This window comes from Myxocyprinus asiaticus, chromosome 48, assembly GCF_019703515.2.
Source record: "Myxocyprinus asiaticus isolate MX2 ecotype Aquarium Trade chromosome 48, UBuf_Myxa_2, whole genome shotgun sequence".
NCBI classification, from domain to species: domain Eukaryota; kingdom Metazoa; phylum Chordata; class Actinopteri; order Cypriniformes; family Catostomidae; genus Myxocyprinus; species Myxocyprinus asiaticus.
Genome location: NC_059391.1, coordinates 26,128,929 through 26,144,386, shown reverse-complemented (window position 1 = coordinate 26,144,386; position 15,458 = coordinate 26,128,929). Strand labels below are relative to the sequence as shown.

Below are 15,458 nucleotides of genomic sequence, written 5' to 3'. Positions count from 1 at the left end.
AAGGATTTTAATCAAAATAAGCGTTTGAGCCCCATGTCTTCACATACAGAATTATTCATACTTTAAAACCTCAGTCCATATTAATATTTCACCTCAGTGTCTGCTTAGATTTTAGATAGTGACTAGAGTTTAAAAATTCATTTGAGAGGGGCCTGGGTAGCTCAGCGAGTATTGACGCTGACTACCACCCCTGGTGTCGCGAGTTTGAATCCAGGGTGTGCTGAGTGACTCCAGCCAGGTCTCCCAAGCAACCAAATTGGCCCGGTTGCTAGGGAGGGTAGAGTCACATGGGGTAACCTCCTCGTGGTCGCGATTAGTGGTTCTCGCTCTCAATGGGGCGCGTGGTAAGTTGTACGTGGATCGTGGAGAGTAGCATGAGCCTCCACACACTGGGAGTCTCCGCGGTGTCATGCACAACGAGCCATGTGATAAGATGCGTGGATTGACTGTCTCAGAAGTGGAGGCAACCGAGACTTGTCCTCCGCCACCCGGATTGAGGTGAGTAACCGCGCCACCACGAGGACCTACTAAGTAGTGGGAATTGGGCATTCCAAATTGTGAGAAAAGGGGATAAAAAAATACAAAAAAATAAATACAAAAAATGTATTTGAGAGCTTGTTTCTTTATGGGCCTGTTACATTTGTAAGCGATTAGATGGATAATTTTCACCTGGTGGACGAAAAAATCCTATAGACTTACATTGATGGAGGAACCCGAGCCTTATCCACCTTTTTCCTGAACACGGAAGTGTTCCACAAATTGACTGTTTTCAATTTCTGGTCTCCAGTGTTTTCACTTGCATCTGCATATTTTCTTAGCTGGTAATGTAATGATTAAGGTATTACATTTGTCACAGAAAACATGTAGATACTTCACAGAGTCGAGATGACTGTTTTTTTTATTTTTTTATAGACAGTGTCTCAACTGAGTGTGTAGATGTCATGAAGTGATGGTCAGAGGTTAGTTACGTCGATATCATTAATTAGTCTGAGTTGTATTTACAGCCAACAACTGCACAAGTTGAGCCTGAAATACATTTTTACACCCAATTAACACTTAAATAGTTATTGATATCCTCTGGATCGCTCATTTTGGCAGTTTTTACTTGGCGTCTCGAAACCACAAATAGAAAACAGGCAATTAGAATCATCATGGCGCCGCCCAGTGGTTGGTCAGGAAAACTGTGGATAGAAGAGACTTGGGCCTGACAGCGACTTTTATCGCTTGATGTCGCTAGTCTCTGTACTATGAAGTTGTTAGTAGGTGTTTCTACTGCTGTTGCTCTAACATTATTGGTGGACTGCACGTCTGGCCATATCTTTTTAAAATATGATCACAGATGAGATGTACTGCGGCTTTCTTGTCCCTAAAAATGCACATTCTGCAGGGGAGAGTGTTTTATATGAATTGAAGTAGTGCTCTTTGCATCATATCATTAAAAAAAGATTAACAATCTAGTAATGTACGAATCAAATTCACTCAGACTGCCGACAGTTTCTTTCCCACGCATCATTTTTTATTATGTCCATGTATGTTGTTACAGACAAATCATAGAACAGTGAAATCGCTCACAGAACATCACAACGCTGCTCCGTCTAGTCTGCACTCAACGTCATTATCTCAAAGGAGATGGTTGACGTGAGCTTAGCAACACATTAATAACCGCTCATAACACCTTAACGACTGTACCGCAGTGGCATGGCAACCACCTAAAACACTCAAGCAACCGCATAGTAGCATGCTAACAAACACCCATAACACCATAGCAACCACATAGCAACCACCCAGAACACCTAAACAACCACACAGCAATATGTTAACAAACACAAAGCCATGCACTGGCAACCACTCAGAACACCTTAGCAACTGCATAGTAACATTTTTGCAACCACCCAAAACCCCTCAGCAACCACATGGCAACATGCTAACAACCACTCAGAACACCTTAGCATATGCATCACAACACTTTGGCATCCACATAGTAACATGCTAACAACCATTCAGAACAGGGGTGCATTTCCCAAACAACGACGTAATTCACTGCTTAACCACCATAGTATGATGCATCGTTGGAGAAATTAACTAGCTAGTCACAACTATGTCAAACATCCATTGTTCGAACCACTTTGGTTCAACAACATAGAACTGTCATTAATGACGTTATGCAGGGGGTGGAGTAATAACCTCCAGGAAAATTGAATTTATAATAGCTCATTTAGACGTACAACAGAAAGACGTTTAATGTGACAAAGATGTTAAAGACACGAAATCGGCGTCCACCGTGTAATGGGACAGATGCATTGCGCTACAATAGATGTGTTTCCCTTTACAGCAGACTTCGGGGTTCCTCCGACGCACTTGAGCACATACGTAAGCGCATGCGCACTCTTTAAATGGGTGCATTCTATTCAGAATACATCATCCTTATGCCCTATTCCCTTCAAAGTCTTTACCATCCACTGTGACAGTGAAAGATGTGAGGCTCCAAAATAAGTAATTTGGAATTCACTATTTAAACCATTTTTATTGAAAATTGAGTTTGAAGCTATCTTCAAACTCAATTCTCCCTCCCTTTCGGAAGCTGATTTATCCCGTTTGGAATGCAGGCAAAAACGCTACTTGTGCGTTAACGTGGACACAGAAGCCATGTTCTCCAACAGAAACCACTTGTGTTAAAGCGCTTTCTCTTAACAGTCTTTAAGCGCTTAAACGGCTGTATTCATGTTTGTTTATTTTTTTGTGTTTTTTTTTTGTTTTTTGTTTTTTGCTTTTCTCCCAATTTGGATTGCCCAATTCCCACTACTTAGTAGGTCCTCATGGCAGCACGGTTACTCACCTCAGTCCGTGTGGTGGAGGACAAGTCTCAGTTTCCTCCGCTTCTGAGACAGTCAATCCGCACATTTTATCATGTGGCTCGTTGTGCATGACACCACGGAGACTCCGCATGTGGAGGCTCATGCTACTCTCCGTGATCCACGCACAACTTACTACATGCCCCACTGAGAGTGAGAACCACTAATTGCGACCACGAGGAGGTTACCCCATGTGACTCTACCCTCCCTAGCAACCGGGCCAATTTGGTTGTTTAGGAGACCTGGCTGGAGTCACTCAGCACACCCTGGATTCAAGCTCGTGACTGCAGGGATGGTAGTCAGCGTCAATACTCGCTGAGCTACCCAGGCCCCCCCTGCGTTCATGTTTAAATTACGGTTCAGAATGCCACTTTCTGCAAAACCCTGAACAAGTCTTTTTTTTAAATGCGTGTAAACGTGATCAAAGTCTTGACAGAATGAAAGATATATATGGAGTAAAAATATAGATGCCTCAGTGAAGTCAAATGATGTCCACAAAGCAAACTAACAAGGAACCATGCTTCTAACCACAGGTAAAGAGCTGTAGTTCCAACCACACAACTTTGCGATGCTGTTTGCAAATGTTCGAACTACTATGCTAAGAACTACTCAGATCACCTTTGCAACTACATAGCAACACCTTGGCAACCACCCAGAACACACAAACAACTACATAGCCATGCCCTGGCAATCACTCAGAACACATTAGCAACCACATAGCAATGCCCTGGCAACCAAACAGAACAACCCTGGCAACCTTAGCAACTGCATCACCTGGCAACCACACACAACACCCTAGCCTTGTGGCGTTTATTTCGCATGAGCAAGCACCATTCACATTTTCTTGAGAAAATTTAAAAATCAGGTTTCCAGTATGATTACGTTTCAGAATTAAACAAATGTAATCAGATATCCACAGATGGTTGAATATAATGCAGTTGTTTTTATTCTTCTGATGATGTTTTTGTTTGTTCTGGATGTGATTATTGGGGGAACTCATTGGGATGGTACGTAACCATGGTAACCCTCCAGCGTAAATGATCTCTGGTTTGTAATTAAAAGGCGGCGTTCTCATGATCAGAGGAAGAGATAATACTGTATATGCCCTTTTAAGTCATAAACCTGGAAATTGTCATTTAAATACAGTAATGGTTGTTCACTAATACAGTATATGTCATTTTATCATTTATTCTCTGAATAAATTCCCTTTTATTGCAGCTTTTTTTTCTCCATACAGTGAAAGTGAATGGTGACTGATGCTGTCAGTCCCTGACATTCTTCCTAACATCTACTTTTGTCTTCTATGCGAGAAAGAAGGCAATAACTGAGATAACTGCACTGTATGCTTTATTTGATGTTGTTTCTAACAGTTTTGGGTTCCCCCCAGAACATTTCCGTTTACACACAAAATATTACAGCTAAAAAGAGGAAGTGAAGCCCAACAGCTCTTCTGACACTTCCTGTCTGGTTTTGAAGCAGGCCTCACCCGTGTCTGAGTTCTTGTTTTGACATTGTTCTGAAAGATGTTTCATTTGGGTGTTTTATTAAATCGTTTCTTGTAGGGTTGGTGACGGAACCGTTTGGACACTGTTTTGGCTGCTGCCATCCCACTGAAGAACGTAAGATTACTGAAAACGTGTGCCGAGAGTTGAAGCGAAGGTTTGTGTGAGTTCACTGTAAACATGGCAGTTCTCTAGCTCAGATGTTGCCCTTTCATCATCCAGGAGACTTACTGGAGATGACTGTAGTGTTTAAGTAAACTATGTCTCAGATGTTTTTCTAAAATGTTCTGGGGAGAAATATAAATTGTTGACATACAGGAAGAATAAAGACCTATGAGATTGACATGTATAGCAAAGTACAGATAGAATTAGGTGAGAAATTGTTGATTTTGAAACCTTTTGCAGATTTTGCCATCTTGGTGGATCTTAGTTGGAGACATTGTTGGGATCTCATCTGAAAATTTATAGGAGACAAAAGTATTGCTTTATGGTCTGTTTTTTTTTTTTTACTTTAATGTGAAAATAATCGCATTACTATAATCACCCTTTCTGGTCTTTTTTTTTTTATGAGTAATAATTAAATGTACATTGTGACATAATATAATATAATATAATAATGTACTTTAATAATTATTAATTTACTACTTATTAAAAATGTCACATTGATTTATATTTATACAAAATATAATTTCATGAATTCATATCCATGAGAAACAAATGACATAATATTCTATACATTATTATACCATAACATAATATAATATAATATCATTTTTATTTTATTTAAACCAAATATAATTGTATTAATTAATATCCAGTAGAATCAAATGAGATAGTTAACTTAAACAAATGACAGAACATTTATTATATATATATATATATATATTTTTTTTTTTTATGAAATACATTTTCATTAATTATTATCAAGGAGACACATCTGAGATATAAAAAAAGAGATATCATTTGTAATTTCTTTTCCTATCAGTACTTTCATCTCTTTCTCAGCATGATTTTGTTGTCAGAGAGGTTTATATTTTGCGTGTCAGTCTGTTATGTCAGTGTGAGCTGGCATGTGTGATGCAGGAAGTCAGAAATTCAGAGCTCTGTGTGTTCTCAGTTCAGTGTGAGATCAGTGCAGACCTTCACAGACGTCTGCTGTGTGTTTGTGCAGATTCTCTGTCCTTGTGTTTTGACGTTTGAAGTCTGCTTCGGTTTGCAGAACTTCACCATAGCCATTAAAATGCCCATTCGAAAACAAAACCTCAAGATAAATTCACTATTTCTCCCAGTACAAAAACACACAGACAGAGAACCAAACAATAGTTTTCAAACACAGGCACCAGAAATCAAATATCTGCTGAGTAAAACTATTTTTAAAGTTCACTTTTTGACAAAAGCAATGTTTTAAAACAGTAAAAGCAATGGCGGACTGTAGAGCTGAAGATTGTGAGGAGGAAAAAGACAAATCCAGCGGTCGACAGGGTGAGCAAACAATACATCACATGACATTGTCATACAATAGGGCATGTATGCATCCAGCATACTGACAGTATGTACTTAGATAGTCATGGGAATGAACATACTTTTGAGAGTGTAATAAGACAGTAAGCAATATTGGGACATAGTACCATGCCAGAAAATTGTGCCTTGATACCACAGACTCCTTTGTCACATATACGAAATAAATAAATAAAACCATTTTAAACTTTATGGATTTCAAGTATGAGTAATCTTTAACAAAATAATAATAAAAAAAAAAAAAAAAAAATATATATATTTTAAAGGTGCTGTAAGTGATTTTTTTCATGGAAAAGTATGCAAAACAATTTCCTACTCCCTTAAAGATATTAATGAAATAAGTGTCCTGAGTGTGCTCGAAGCTCTGTGACAGCTGTAGACTTTGTAAACAGCAAACAAAAATGTGTCTGCGGACTGGAGACATTGATACTATCACCTGTCAGTCATTTTGCTTGTTCTCATAGTGTTGTATTTGAAGTGGATCATTGAGGCTATGATTCATTATGTTTGCCAGCTGAGGGCGCTATTGTGCCACTGTTGAATTTGACAGCCACAGAAACAAACAATGCTGCTCTTTTGCTCTGTTTTGGTCTCAAAATTATCTTTGGAGGGCGGGGTTTTGGAATGAGGGGCTGTGGCTCGGCTCAGTCATGCTAAAATTGCTTACAGCACCTTTAAGTTTTATTTAATTTAGTTATGAATTTAAAAGCATAAATCTTAAAAATTGAGCTGAAAGCTAATAACCATCCAGTGCCTGATAATGTGATACATGATGTGTTTTATTGTGTTTGTCAGGACCGGAGAGAAGACTGATCATTCAATCCACATCATTAAACGACCCCAAACTCAGCAAACTTAAAGAGGTGAGATACACCACCATTGTCCTCTTGAGCAAGACATTTAAAAGGTTAAAACTGTGTCATTTACAAACCATCATATTATTCCAAAACCAGTAAGACTTACCGGTTTTTAGAACAACATGAGGGTGAGTAAACGATGACAGACAAGTTTGGTTGAACTTGAACTATCCCTCTAACCCCATGATGCTCCAAAGGGATTGTTCCTGCGATAAGCAGTCACTTTGGATAAAAGCATCTAGTAAATGATTTCTTATTGAAGCATTGAATCTCTGTGTGCCAATCTGTGTCAGGTTTTGATAGACTGGACCAACAGAACTCTGAAAGTCGAACACATTGTGGTGAGATCGCTGGAGGAAGACCTGTATGACGGACTCGTCCTTCATCACCTGCTACGTAAGAATCTCGATCAGAGCAAGAGCGAGAAAATAAAGAAAAGTCTGTTTATTGATTCATTTTTGGATCAGTCTCACAAAACCTGTCAAGAACATGTAGCATTCCACCCAAAAATCAAAAGAAAATATAAGAAATTATATTTTGCTTAAAGAAAATGAAGCTTATTGGCCATTAGGCTTTTTTGTATTGTGACAATATTTTTATGACAATTAAGCACATTTCCACCCACATTTCCACCCTAATGTAATGCAAACATCTCACTTTGATCAATATTTGACACTTTGAAAAAATATTTTAGTCTATTTTTTAAGATTTACACATGTCAATTTCATAGCAAAATTCCATAAAATCGAACTGTGTAATTTGTAACTTTAAAAAAAAATAATTAAATTTTAATTTATGAAATTGAAATGCGTAAATCGAATTTTTTTAATTATTTTTATTATTATTATTATTTTTTTTTTGTATAGCACTTGTTGATGTGACATTTCGTACTAATTTGTAACTTTCTAACTAATGTAAATTATTTCTAAATCATGGTAATATTTGTTGTACTGGCTTTAATGTTGCTTATTTTAGCATTACAATACAGTTAAAAAGTACAACATTCATTACAAAAATGAGAATGAGATTTTTTGCATTACTGTAATAGGAATTTGGGGGAAATAACATGAAAATAACATCAGTGCAAAATCTTAAATGGATAGTCCACCAAAAAATAATTTACTCATCCCAATGTTGCTCCAAACCTGAACAAAATGAAATTTAAGTTAGTCGTTATTTATATACAATTTTAAAGGAATATTCCTTGTTCAATACAAGTTAAGCTCAGTCGACATTCATGGCATAATGTTGATTACCAAAAACATTTATTTCGACTCATCCCTCCTTTTCTTTTAAAAAAGCAAAAATGGAGGTTACAGTGAGGCACTTACAATGGAAGTGAATGGGGGCCAATATTTAGAGGGTTTAAAGGCAGAAATGTGAAGCTTATAATTTTATAAAAGCACTTGCATAAATTCTTCTGTTAGAATTAGTGTATTATTTGAGCTGTAAAGTTGTTTAAATTGTAATTTTTACAGTCGTTTTCAGATTTGTTGACATTACATCATCAAAATTAGCTTTAACTTTACACAGAAAAGGTTAGTAAGCGATTTTATAACACTAAAATCATGTTAACACGCATGTTGTTTACGTCTTGTGGCTATGCTTTTGAAACAGTGACTATTTTAACATTTTCAGATTGGCCCCCATTCACTTCCATCGTAAGTGCCTCACTGGAACCCAGATTTTTGCTTTTTTTAAAGAAAAGGAAGGACGAGTCAAAATTAACTTTTGTGGTAATCAACATAATGACACAAATGCTGTCGATTGAGCTTCACTTGTATTAAACCCAGAATATTCCTTTAAGTGCTTAAATCAAATATGGCGGCTTTGTCTATAACATTAAACCTCATTGGTTCTCTTCGTGTTTCATGATGACCAAATGCACAACATGACATTAAGATAGACTTAGTTTTCTTTATGTAAAATATAATTTCTTATTTTCAGCTTGCAATTTTTTGGGTGAAGTATGCATGTGTGTTCTGATTGTAGGCAGGTTGGCTGGTGTTCAGTTACAGGTAGACGAGATTGCGTTGAGCGCCGACGCACAGGTCCGCAAACTAGAGGTGATCCTCGCAGCTCTGAACGAGACCTTAGAGATTAATGAGGAAAAGAGCAAATGGAGCGTCAAACGTGAGCCAATTACATCAGCTCTTATCAATGACCTTTTTAAATATTTACGAGCATATGCCCACCCTTCTGCCCCCATCTGTCAGTCATTCACAGCAGGGACCTGTTGGCTACATTGCATATTCTGGTTGCGATGGCGAGGCGTTTCCAGCCTGATCTGGTCCTTCCTGCAAATGTCAGTGTGGAGGTTATCCAGTGTGAGGTGATTGTGATTTACATGCAAATGACTATATATATATATATATATAAATTAATAAATCAGTCAACAAGTGTCCAGCATACATGGGGACTTCATAATAATAACAAATATTAAGTTCCGCTTCACATTATTTCCTGTTTAATATTATGTTTCATTTAGAATTACATGACACTACAGATATTTATTGTGTGTAGGATTTGAACCTCAGTGCCTTTATCCGTTAATTAAAAGCTTACTCATTAAACAGGTCACCAAAAGTGGCATCAAGTCAGACAAACAGACAGAATTAATCACTTCTCAAAGGTGCGTGGAGATTTTCCTCTCTGATCTCCCTAAGAAACATGTTAAACTTTGCACTTTGAAAATCAATGATAATGCACGAACCAGCTATTTCATGGTCTGCTGTGTTTCTCTGCAGCAATTCCAGTGAAGATCTTCAGAGAGAATCTAACAGTAAGTGAAACGCAGGCTGAACTCGGAGCCTCTGTGTTTACATATTCATAAGCATTAGTACTTTACATAGTGGAGGCGTATGAAGAAAAAATGAATCCTTCCGAATCTCTCTTTTCAATCTCTTTGCAGAGGAATGTCCCATTGATGAGCTCTTTAAACTGGAAGCGCACAAAATTGAGACGGTGAAAAAGGTTCTGATCCAGTCAGGTTTCTCTAACTGTGGCCTTTCATCCAGTTTCAGCAACAAGAATATTTTACACATGAGACTATGTCCATAAAACATGAGAAAAGTCCATCTCCGTCCGGGTCTTGATATACCCTATTTGTACACATTCTCTCACGAGTGACATCCACACAAACTGCTGAACCCAACACTAGCATATTTTGTTTTACTTTATTTAGAAAGGAATGGACAGCTTTAACAATTTTGCTGCAAAATGTGATTAATCATGATTGACTGCGTTTCTCCTGCTTTACCAATGCACCCGCACGCACTCATTTTCTTTGAGTTGGCAACGGTTTACAGTGAAGTCAGATTATGTCAGAGTTTGTTGGTGTTTGTTGGAAAATCATACCAGACTGCTCAAACATTCCATTGACAACATTGATTGAACATGTTGAATCGGTGAAAACAGACAGCAACAAGCGCCAACAGGGTGAACATTTTGAGGCCTTTATTCTTTATGTTGGCTTGACAAAGCAAACATACTCTTCTACTCTTTGGGCTATTAGGGTTTTACTGAAATTAGTAAATGTATCTCCTTGAGCTTTCATGCTAAAACCACCAAAGTTGGTACAGACCTTCAGACTGTTCTGGAGAAGTGTGCTATATCTTTTCTAATTGATCAGACTTACAGATTTTGCACAGCGGATATTCAATCATGCCCAAAATCCCATTGACTTACTCTGATGGAGCATTCAATTGGGCAAAGACTATTCAAACAGCATCTGTAAAAAAAATCGAAAGTAAAAAAACATGCACAAGATCTATCTATCTATCTGTCTGTCCATCTGTCCGTCCGTTCTGAAACTTTTTAAACTCTTAGGTTTTGTCAAGCCAACATCAAAGTTTGTCTTCAGAAACTTTACCTATTTAGTTCACATTATTTTTCTTTCCTATAGGCTATTTTACACTTTGTAAATAAAAACATGTCATCTCTTGGACTAAACGTGACTGACCTCGAAAAACAGGTGTGTAAATCCACCTGGACTTACCATATTTTTTAAATTACAGTATGTTTGACATGGGATCTTGCACTGAAATGCAGAAATTTACTATGAAATTTGATTTCTCATGATATAGCCTCTTTAAAAGTGAAGTGTGAATTTTTTTTCATCGTTTAATCTTTGTCCTCTCCTAGTTTCATATGCAGAATACTGTAAGTAAGCCATTCATAGGTTGATTTCCACGAAAACCATAAATACTCTGGCTCTGCAGTGCTTACAAGATATTGCTTGAGCATCACAATCAGCCCCAACTAGACCCCATATACAGCTAGTGTTAAGATGCAAGGCAAGCAAGGCAAGGCATTAAAAATACAGATGTCTACAGGGTGCAAATCAGATCGGATCTTAAAAACCACATACGGAGGTAGTCAAAAACACATGTGACAACATCGCATTTGAGGTGTAAACGCAAATCTGTCCTTTATGTGTCCTATAGACAGCAGCAATGCACCAACCCTCATTTGTCAAACTAGCACTGTGCTTAAAACAAGAGTTTAAAACTTTTCCGGTTACAAGTGGCTTTTAAAGAAAATAACCGTGCGAATTGTACATTTTAAAAAGCATATACATACAAAAGCACGAGAACTTCACAAATCTTCTTCAGTGTGTCTGATATCAACATACACGGACACAGATGAGAAGCACTAACATCTGAAGCACCTTTAGTACAGGTAATCCTATAAAATAATACATTTTGCTCGAAATGTTGCGTTTGTGCTTAGATTCAATTTCAACTGCATGTGGGAGAAGCAGCGCACAGTTTTTTCCGTGCTTTCTTTGTCTTTTCTGACTTTGTTGTGGTTTATTATCATGCAGTAACACACTGACATAGTAATTGATGTATATCATCATGAAAACAGACACTCCCTCGAAATCCCAACACAACCGGTCACAGGAAATGTATGCAAACGTCCAGGTGTAAACAGCGTTGTGTCTCGCCTGACCACATGTGATTGCATCATCCGAGACGCATCATAATACCAGGTGTAAACGGGGTTTTAGTAACATTACCTCAACTAGTTGGGCGGAGCTATCTGTTTTATCGACCAAGGCAAGAGAGAGGGAGGGTTTGAGGAAACCTGTTTGAAAATCGTCATTATTTTTGCAATTCCGTTTGGTGACACCAGTAGCGCTGAAATTCCACACTTCACCTTTAAGAGTGGTTGTAAAATGCCGTGACATCTCATATGAGTTTTGTTAGTTTGCAGATGGAGTGATTCTACTTTTATTGATCGGTCAGTTGGAGGGGTTCTTTATCCCGCTGTACCAGTTCCACCTCTGTCCTGTGGGTTTTCCAGAAATGGTAAGTATTTGAGAAAACAGTTAGAGTTACGGAAGTCTGGCAGACACGGGATAAAAAACATCTCTGTCCGATTTGCATTGAAACAACAAAACCATGTGTTGTTAGTGAGTTATTGGATGTGACCTTACGGTGCGTTCACGTCATGTCACAGTTACCATAATTATGAGACTCGGATTTGTAAAAAACATTCACGTCTTCATATGACTGTCTTTCTTCAGCAGAACACAAATAAAGTATTTTAGAAGAAGATAGAGCTCTGTCAGGTCCTTATAATTCAAGTAAACGGGTGCCAGCACAAGTCTCAATTAGGCAGCAAAAAAGTCATCCACACGACTCCAGCCAATCAATGAATGTCTTCTGAAGAAAACTGCTACGTTTGTGTAAAAAAATTAAACGATAAATGAAATGTTATTAACTTTTAAAAAGGGCTTCCTGCCAGCAGTTGGTGCATCACGTAGCTGTCGCGTGACGTAAGCACGTCGGCGAGTTCACGCGAGAATTCGAAAGCGGTGCTTATTTACAACAGAAGAACGAATGTCACGTGACAGTTCGGTCATTTCAAACACCATCAGAGCCCTGGGCGGAAACGCCGGTTTAAAGTTGAAAACTTATTGTAAATTATCGACTTGTTTCTTACAAAAACCTAACGATTCGCTTCAGAAGACATTTATTGATCGACTGGAGTCATGTGGATTACTTTTATGCTGCCTAAATGTGACTTTTGACCCTTCAAAGTGCTGGCACTCGTTTACTTGCATTATAAGGACCTGACAGAGCTCTATCTTTAAAATCTTTATTTGTGTTCTGTTGAAGAACGACAGTCATACACATCTGGGATGGCATCAGGGTAAGTAAATAATGAGATAATTTTCATTTTTGGGTGAACTATTCCTTTAACCTTACCTTAGAAAAAATAACCTTGGTTTTACTACAGTAACCATGGTGTCACGTTTATGTGTTTTGTTCTTGTTTTCATGTCTTTTTTTAAGTTTAGTTCCTGTTCAGGTCATGTGGTTCCATGTCATGTTATTTCCTGTTTCCCTGCCATGTCATGTGATCATCCTGTTTCCATGTGAAGTCATGTGATCATCCTGTTTCCCTCCATGTTCATGTGTCTTGTTTTCAATGGTTTATTGTCTTGTTAACTCGTTATCAGTTCTAGTTTGTCATTGGTTTAAGTTTATTAGTCTTGTTATCTTGTTTATAGTTCTGTCTGTTCATTGGTTGTCTTGTTACCCTTGTCCATGTATTTATACCCTCATGTTTGCCATGGTCCTTTGTCAGGTATTGTGTTTGTGTAATGTTGGCTCTATGGTCAAGTCGAGTCAAGTCTAGTTGTTTATGTCTGTTTTGTTTCACGTTTTATTTACGGTTTTTGGATTCCACGTTTGTAATAAACTGCACTTGGGTTCTTCACATCATCTCATCTTCGTCTGCCTGTCATTGCCTTGCCAGCCATCGTTACACATGGTTTCACCATGGTATTTTTCGTAAATTTATAGTAACCACAAAATTAACCATGGTTACTATATTGCCACAATATTACTGTACTAACACCATGGTTAACTTCATTAAAACTATTGTTTCTGCCAAAAAACATGATTACTGCAATATTAGTAATACAGTGATGCAATCGGCACACAAGCGATACCGAGCTGTGGGAACGAGTGTGATTGACAGACCCCACCTCCGGATCAATCTCTTCTCTGAACTCCCTGAGATTCACCGTGACCAAATTACTACGATGAAATCAACATTTATATTATTTTTTATCTGTTATTCTAAGCAGTATTTTTGTATTTAATTTTTTTCTCCCCTTTTTCTCCCCAATTTGGAATGCCCAATTCCAAATGTGCTCTAAGTCCTCGTGGTGGTGTAGTGACTTGTCTCAATCCGGGTGTTGGAGGATGAATCCCAGTTGCCCCCGAGTCTGAGAACTTCAACCCACACATCTTAACACGTGGCTTGTTGAGCACGTTACTGTGGAGACATAGCGCGTGTGGAGGCTTCATGCTATTCTCCGCGGCATCCACGCTAAACTCACCACGCGCCTCACCGAGAGCGAACCACATTATAGCGACCACAAGGAGGTTACCTCATGTGACTCTACCCTCCCTAGCAACCAGGCCAATTTGGTTGCTTAGGAGACCTGGCTGGAGTCACTCAGCACACCCTGGATTTGAACTTGCAACTCCAGGGGTTGTAGTCAGCGTCTTTACTCACTGAGCTACCCAGGCCCCTATTTTAAGCAGTATTAAAGAAAATATTAAGAGTGAAAACAGGAAATCAGATGGGAAAAATAGTGGGAAAGAATGCAGATTCGAACTGCGGTTGCTAAGACAACACTACACCTTCACACCGACACCGACTTTACACCCCACGCCACTGCAGCGACATCTACTGTTTAGTTTGTCGTATATTTCTGTGGTTTCACTAGACTATTGGGGTGCAAATAGCTGCACTGTGTGGCAGATGCTATTTACAACGGGGTGCAAATAGACACTCCATTAAATATTTGGCTGTCATCAACAACAAAGCCACACAAGGACCCGTTTTGAGGTTATGAACTTTGCCATAGAAACAAATAATTTCTCAGTCCAAGGACGTGAACAGCTCCAAGTAGAGTCTCCGAATTATCCACTCGTAATTACAGTAATTCCGACAGCACATGAACGCAGCATTAGTTGTTTGTATTTCAAAAATCTAATTAAAAAAAAATTACAATTATTGTTGTTGGTTTTTGTCAACCTCAAGCTCCATAATGTCACACTAGCATTGGATTTGCTCATAGACAGAGGCCTTCCAGTCCAGTCTGTTAACCCTGAAGGTAAGCATAGTATTATATTTGTAGACATTTTTTTTTTTAAAGCATATCAATTATTTTGGATGTGGTCTTTTTGTGCATCGGTTTTCATTTACTGATAAGCTCTTATCTCATGTTCCTCACAGATATTGTGTCCCAAGACATTTCAGCAACAGTAAAATTGTTGTATTACTTATTCAAGAGGCATAAAAACAAATAACTCTCCACTCTTTGGAGCTCTCTGGCCTTTAAATTCAATATAAGTTTTCAATAATCACAGTATAATCACTGTATTCAATAATTCAAACCTCTTCAGAGTAAAAATTGGAGTGCAGAGTTGACTGTCACAGTACATTGGCACTCAGTGGGAGTGTTTGAGCACATTAGTCCAATTGAGTCAATTGTACAGAGTGACCCTGAACCGTTTGAAGAGGCATCAGAGAGAATATGGACACTCATCTCATCATATAAATTGCTTCTAGATGCAGACAGCTTCAATTTAATGTGATCTTTCATGTACTTTTATGAATACTTTTATTGTGCTTTTTTGTGCTTCAGTCCTAATTAGTTGTAAAAAACAAGTAAAACTCTTTAAAGTTTCTCGTCTTGTGTTC

The 15,458-nt window shown here is 38.1% G+C and overlaps 1 protein-coding gene across 5 annotated transcripts; it reads left to right on the top strand.

Moving 5' to 3' along the window:
* Window positions 1-4,293: 4,293 nt before the first annotated feature.
* On the top strand, window positions 4,294-15,444 carry LOC127437273 (gamma-parvin-like). Of its 5 annotated transcripts, none has more exons than XR_007896553.1 (13): window positions 4,294-4,511; window positions 5,768-5,836; window positions 6,668-6,735; window positions 7,023-7,125; window positions 8,698-8,862; window positions 8,946-9,061; window positions 9,306-9,361; window positions 9,477-9,511; window positions 9,641-9,702; window positions 10,634-10,702; window positions 11,940-12,041; window positions 13,904-14,868; window positions 14,991-15,066. XR_007896553.1 is itself a non-coding variant. In XM_051692103.1 (13 exons), exons 2-13 carry the CDS (start codon window positions 5,776-5,778, stop codon window positions 15,062-15,064), a joined length of 984 nt encoding a protein of 327 aa, XP_051548063.1. In that variant the 5' UTR covers window positions 4,299-4,471; window positions 5,768-5,775; the 3' UTR covers window positions 15,065-15,444. The 5 variants fall into 5 exon arrangements, 4 of the variants coding, with proteins under 4 accessions (XP_051548063.1, XP_051548061.1, XP_051548062.1 ...); XM_051692103.1 differs by having other exon boundaries at window positions 4,299-4,471; window positions 14,796-14,868; window positions 14,991-15,444; XM_051692101.1 differs by having other exon boundaries at window positions 4,299-4,511; window positions 14,796-14,868; window positions 14,991-15,444.
* Window positions 15,445-15,458: the final 14 nt, after the last annotated feature.

Coding starts and splice junctions, on each gene's coding strand:
- LOC127437273 (XM_051692103.1), top strand. CDS start 5,776: ATGGCGGACTGTAGAGCTGAAGATTGTGAGGAGGAAAAAGACAAATCC. Junction 5,837..6,667: donor CAAATCCAGCGGTCGACAGG/GTGAGCAAACAA, acceptor TGTGTTTGTCAG/GACCGGAGAGAAGACTGATC. Junction 9,703..10,633: donor AAATTGAGACGGTGAAAAAG/GTTCTGATCCAG, acceptor TCTTTCCTATAG/GCTATTTTACACTTTGTAAA.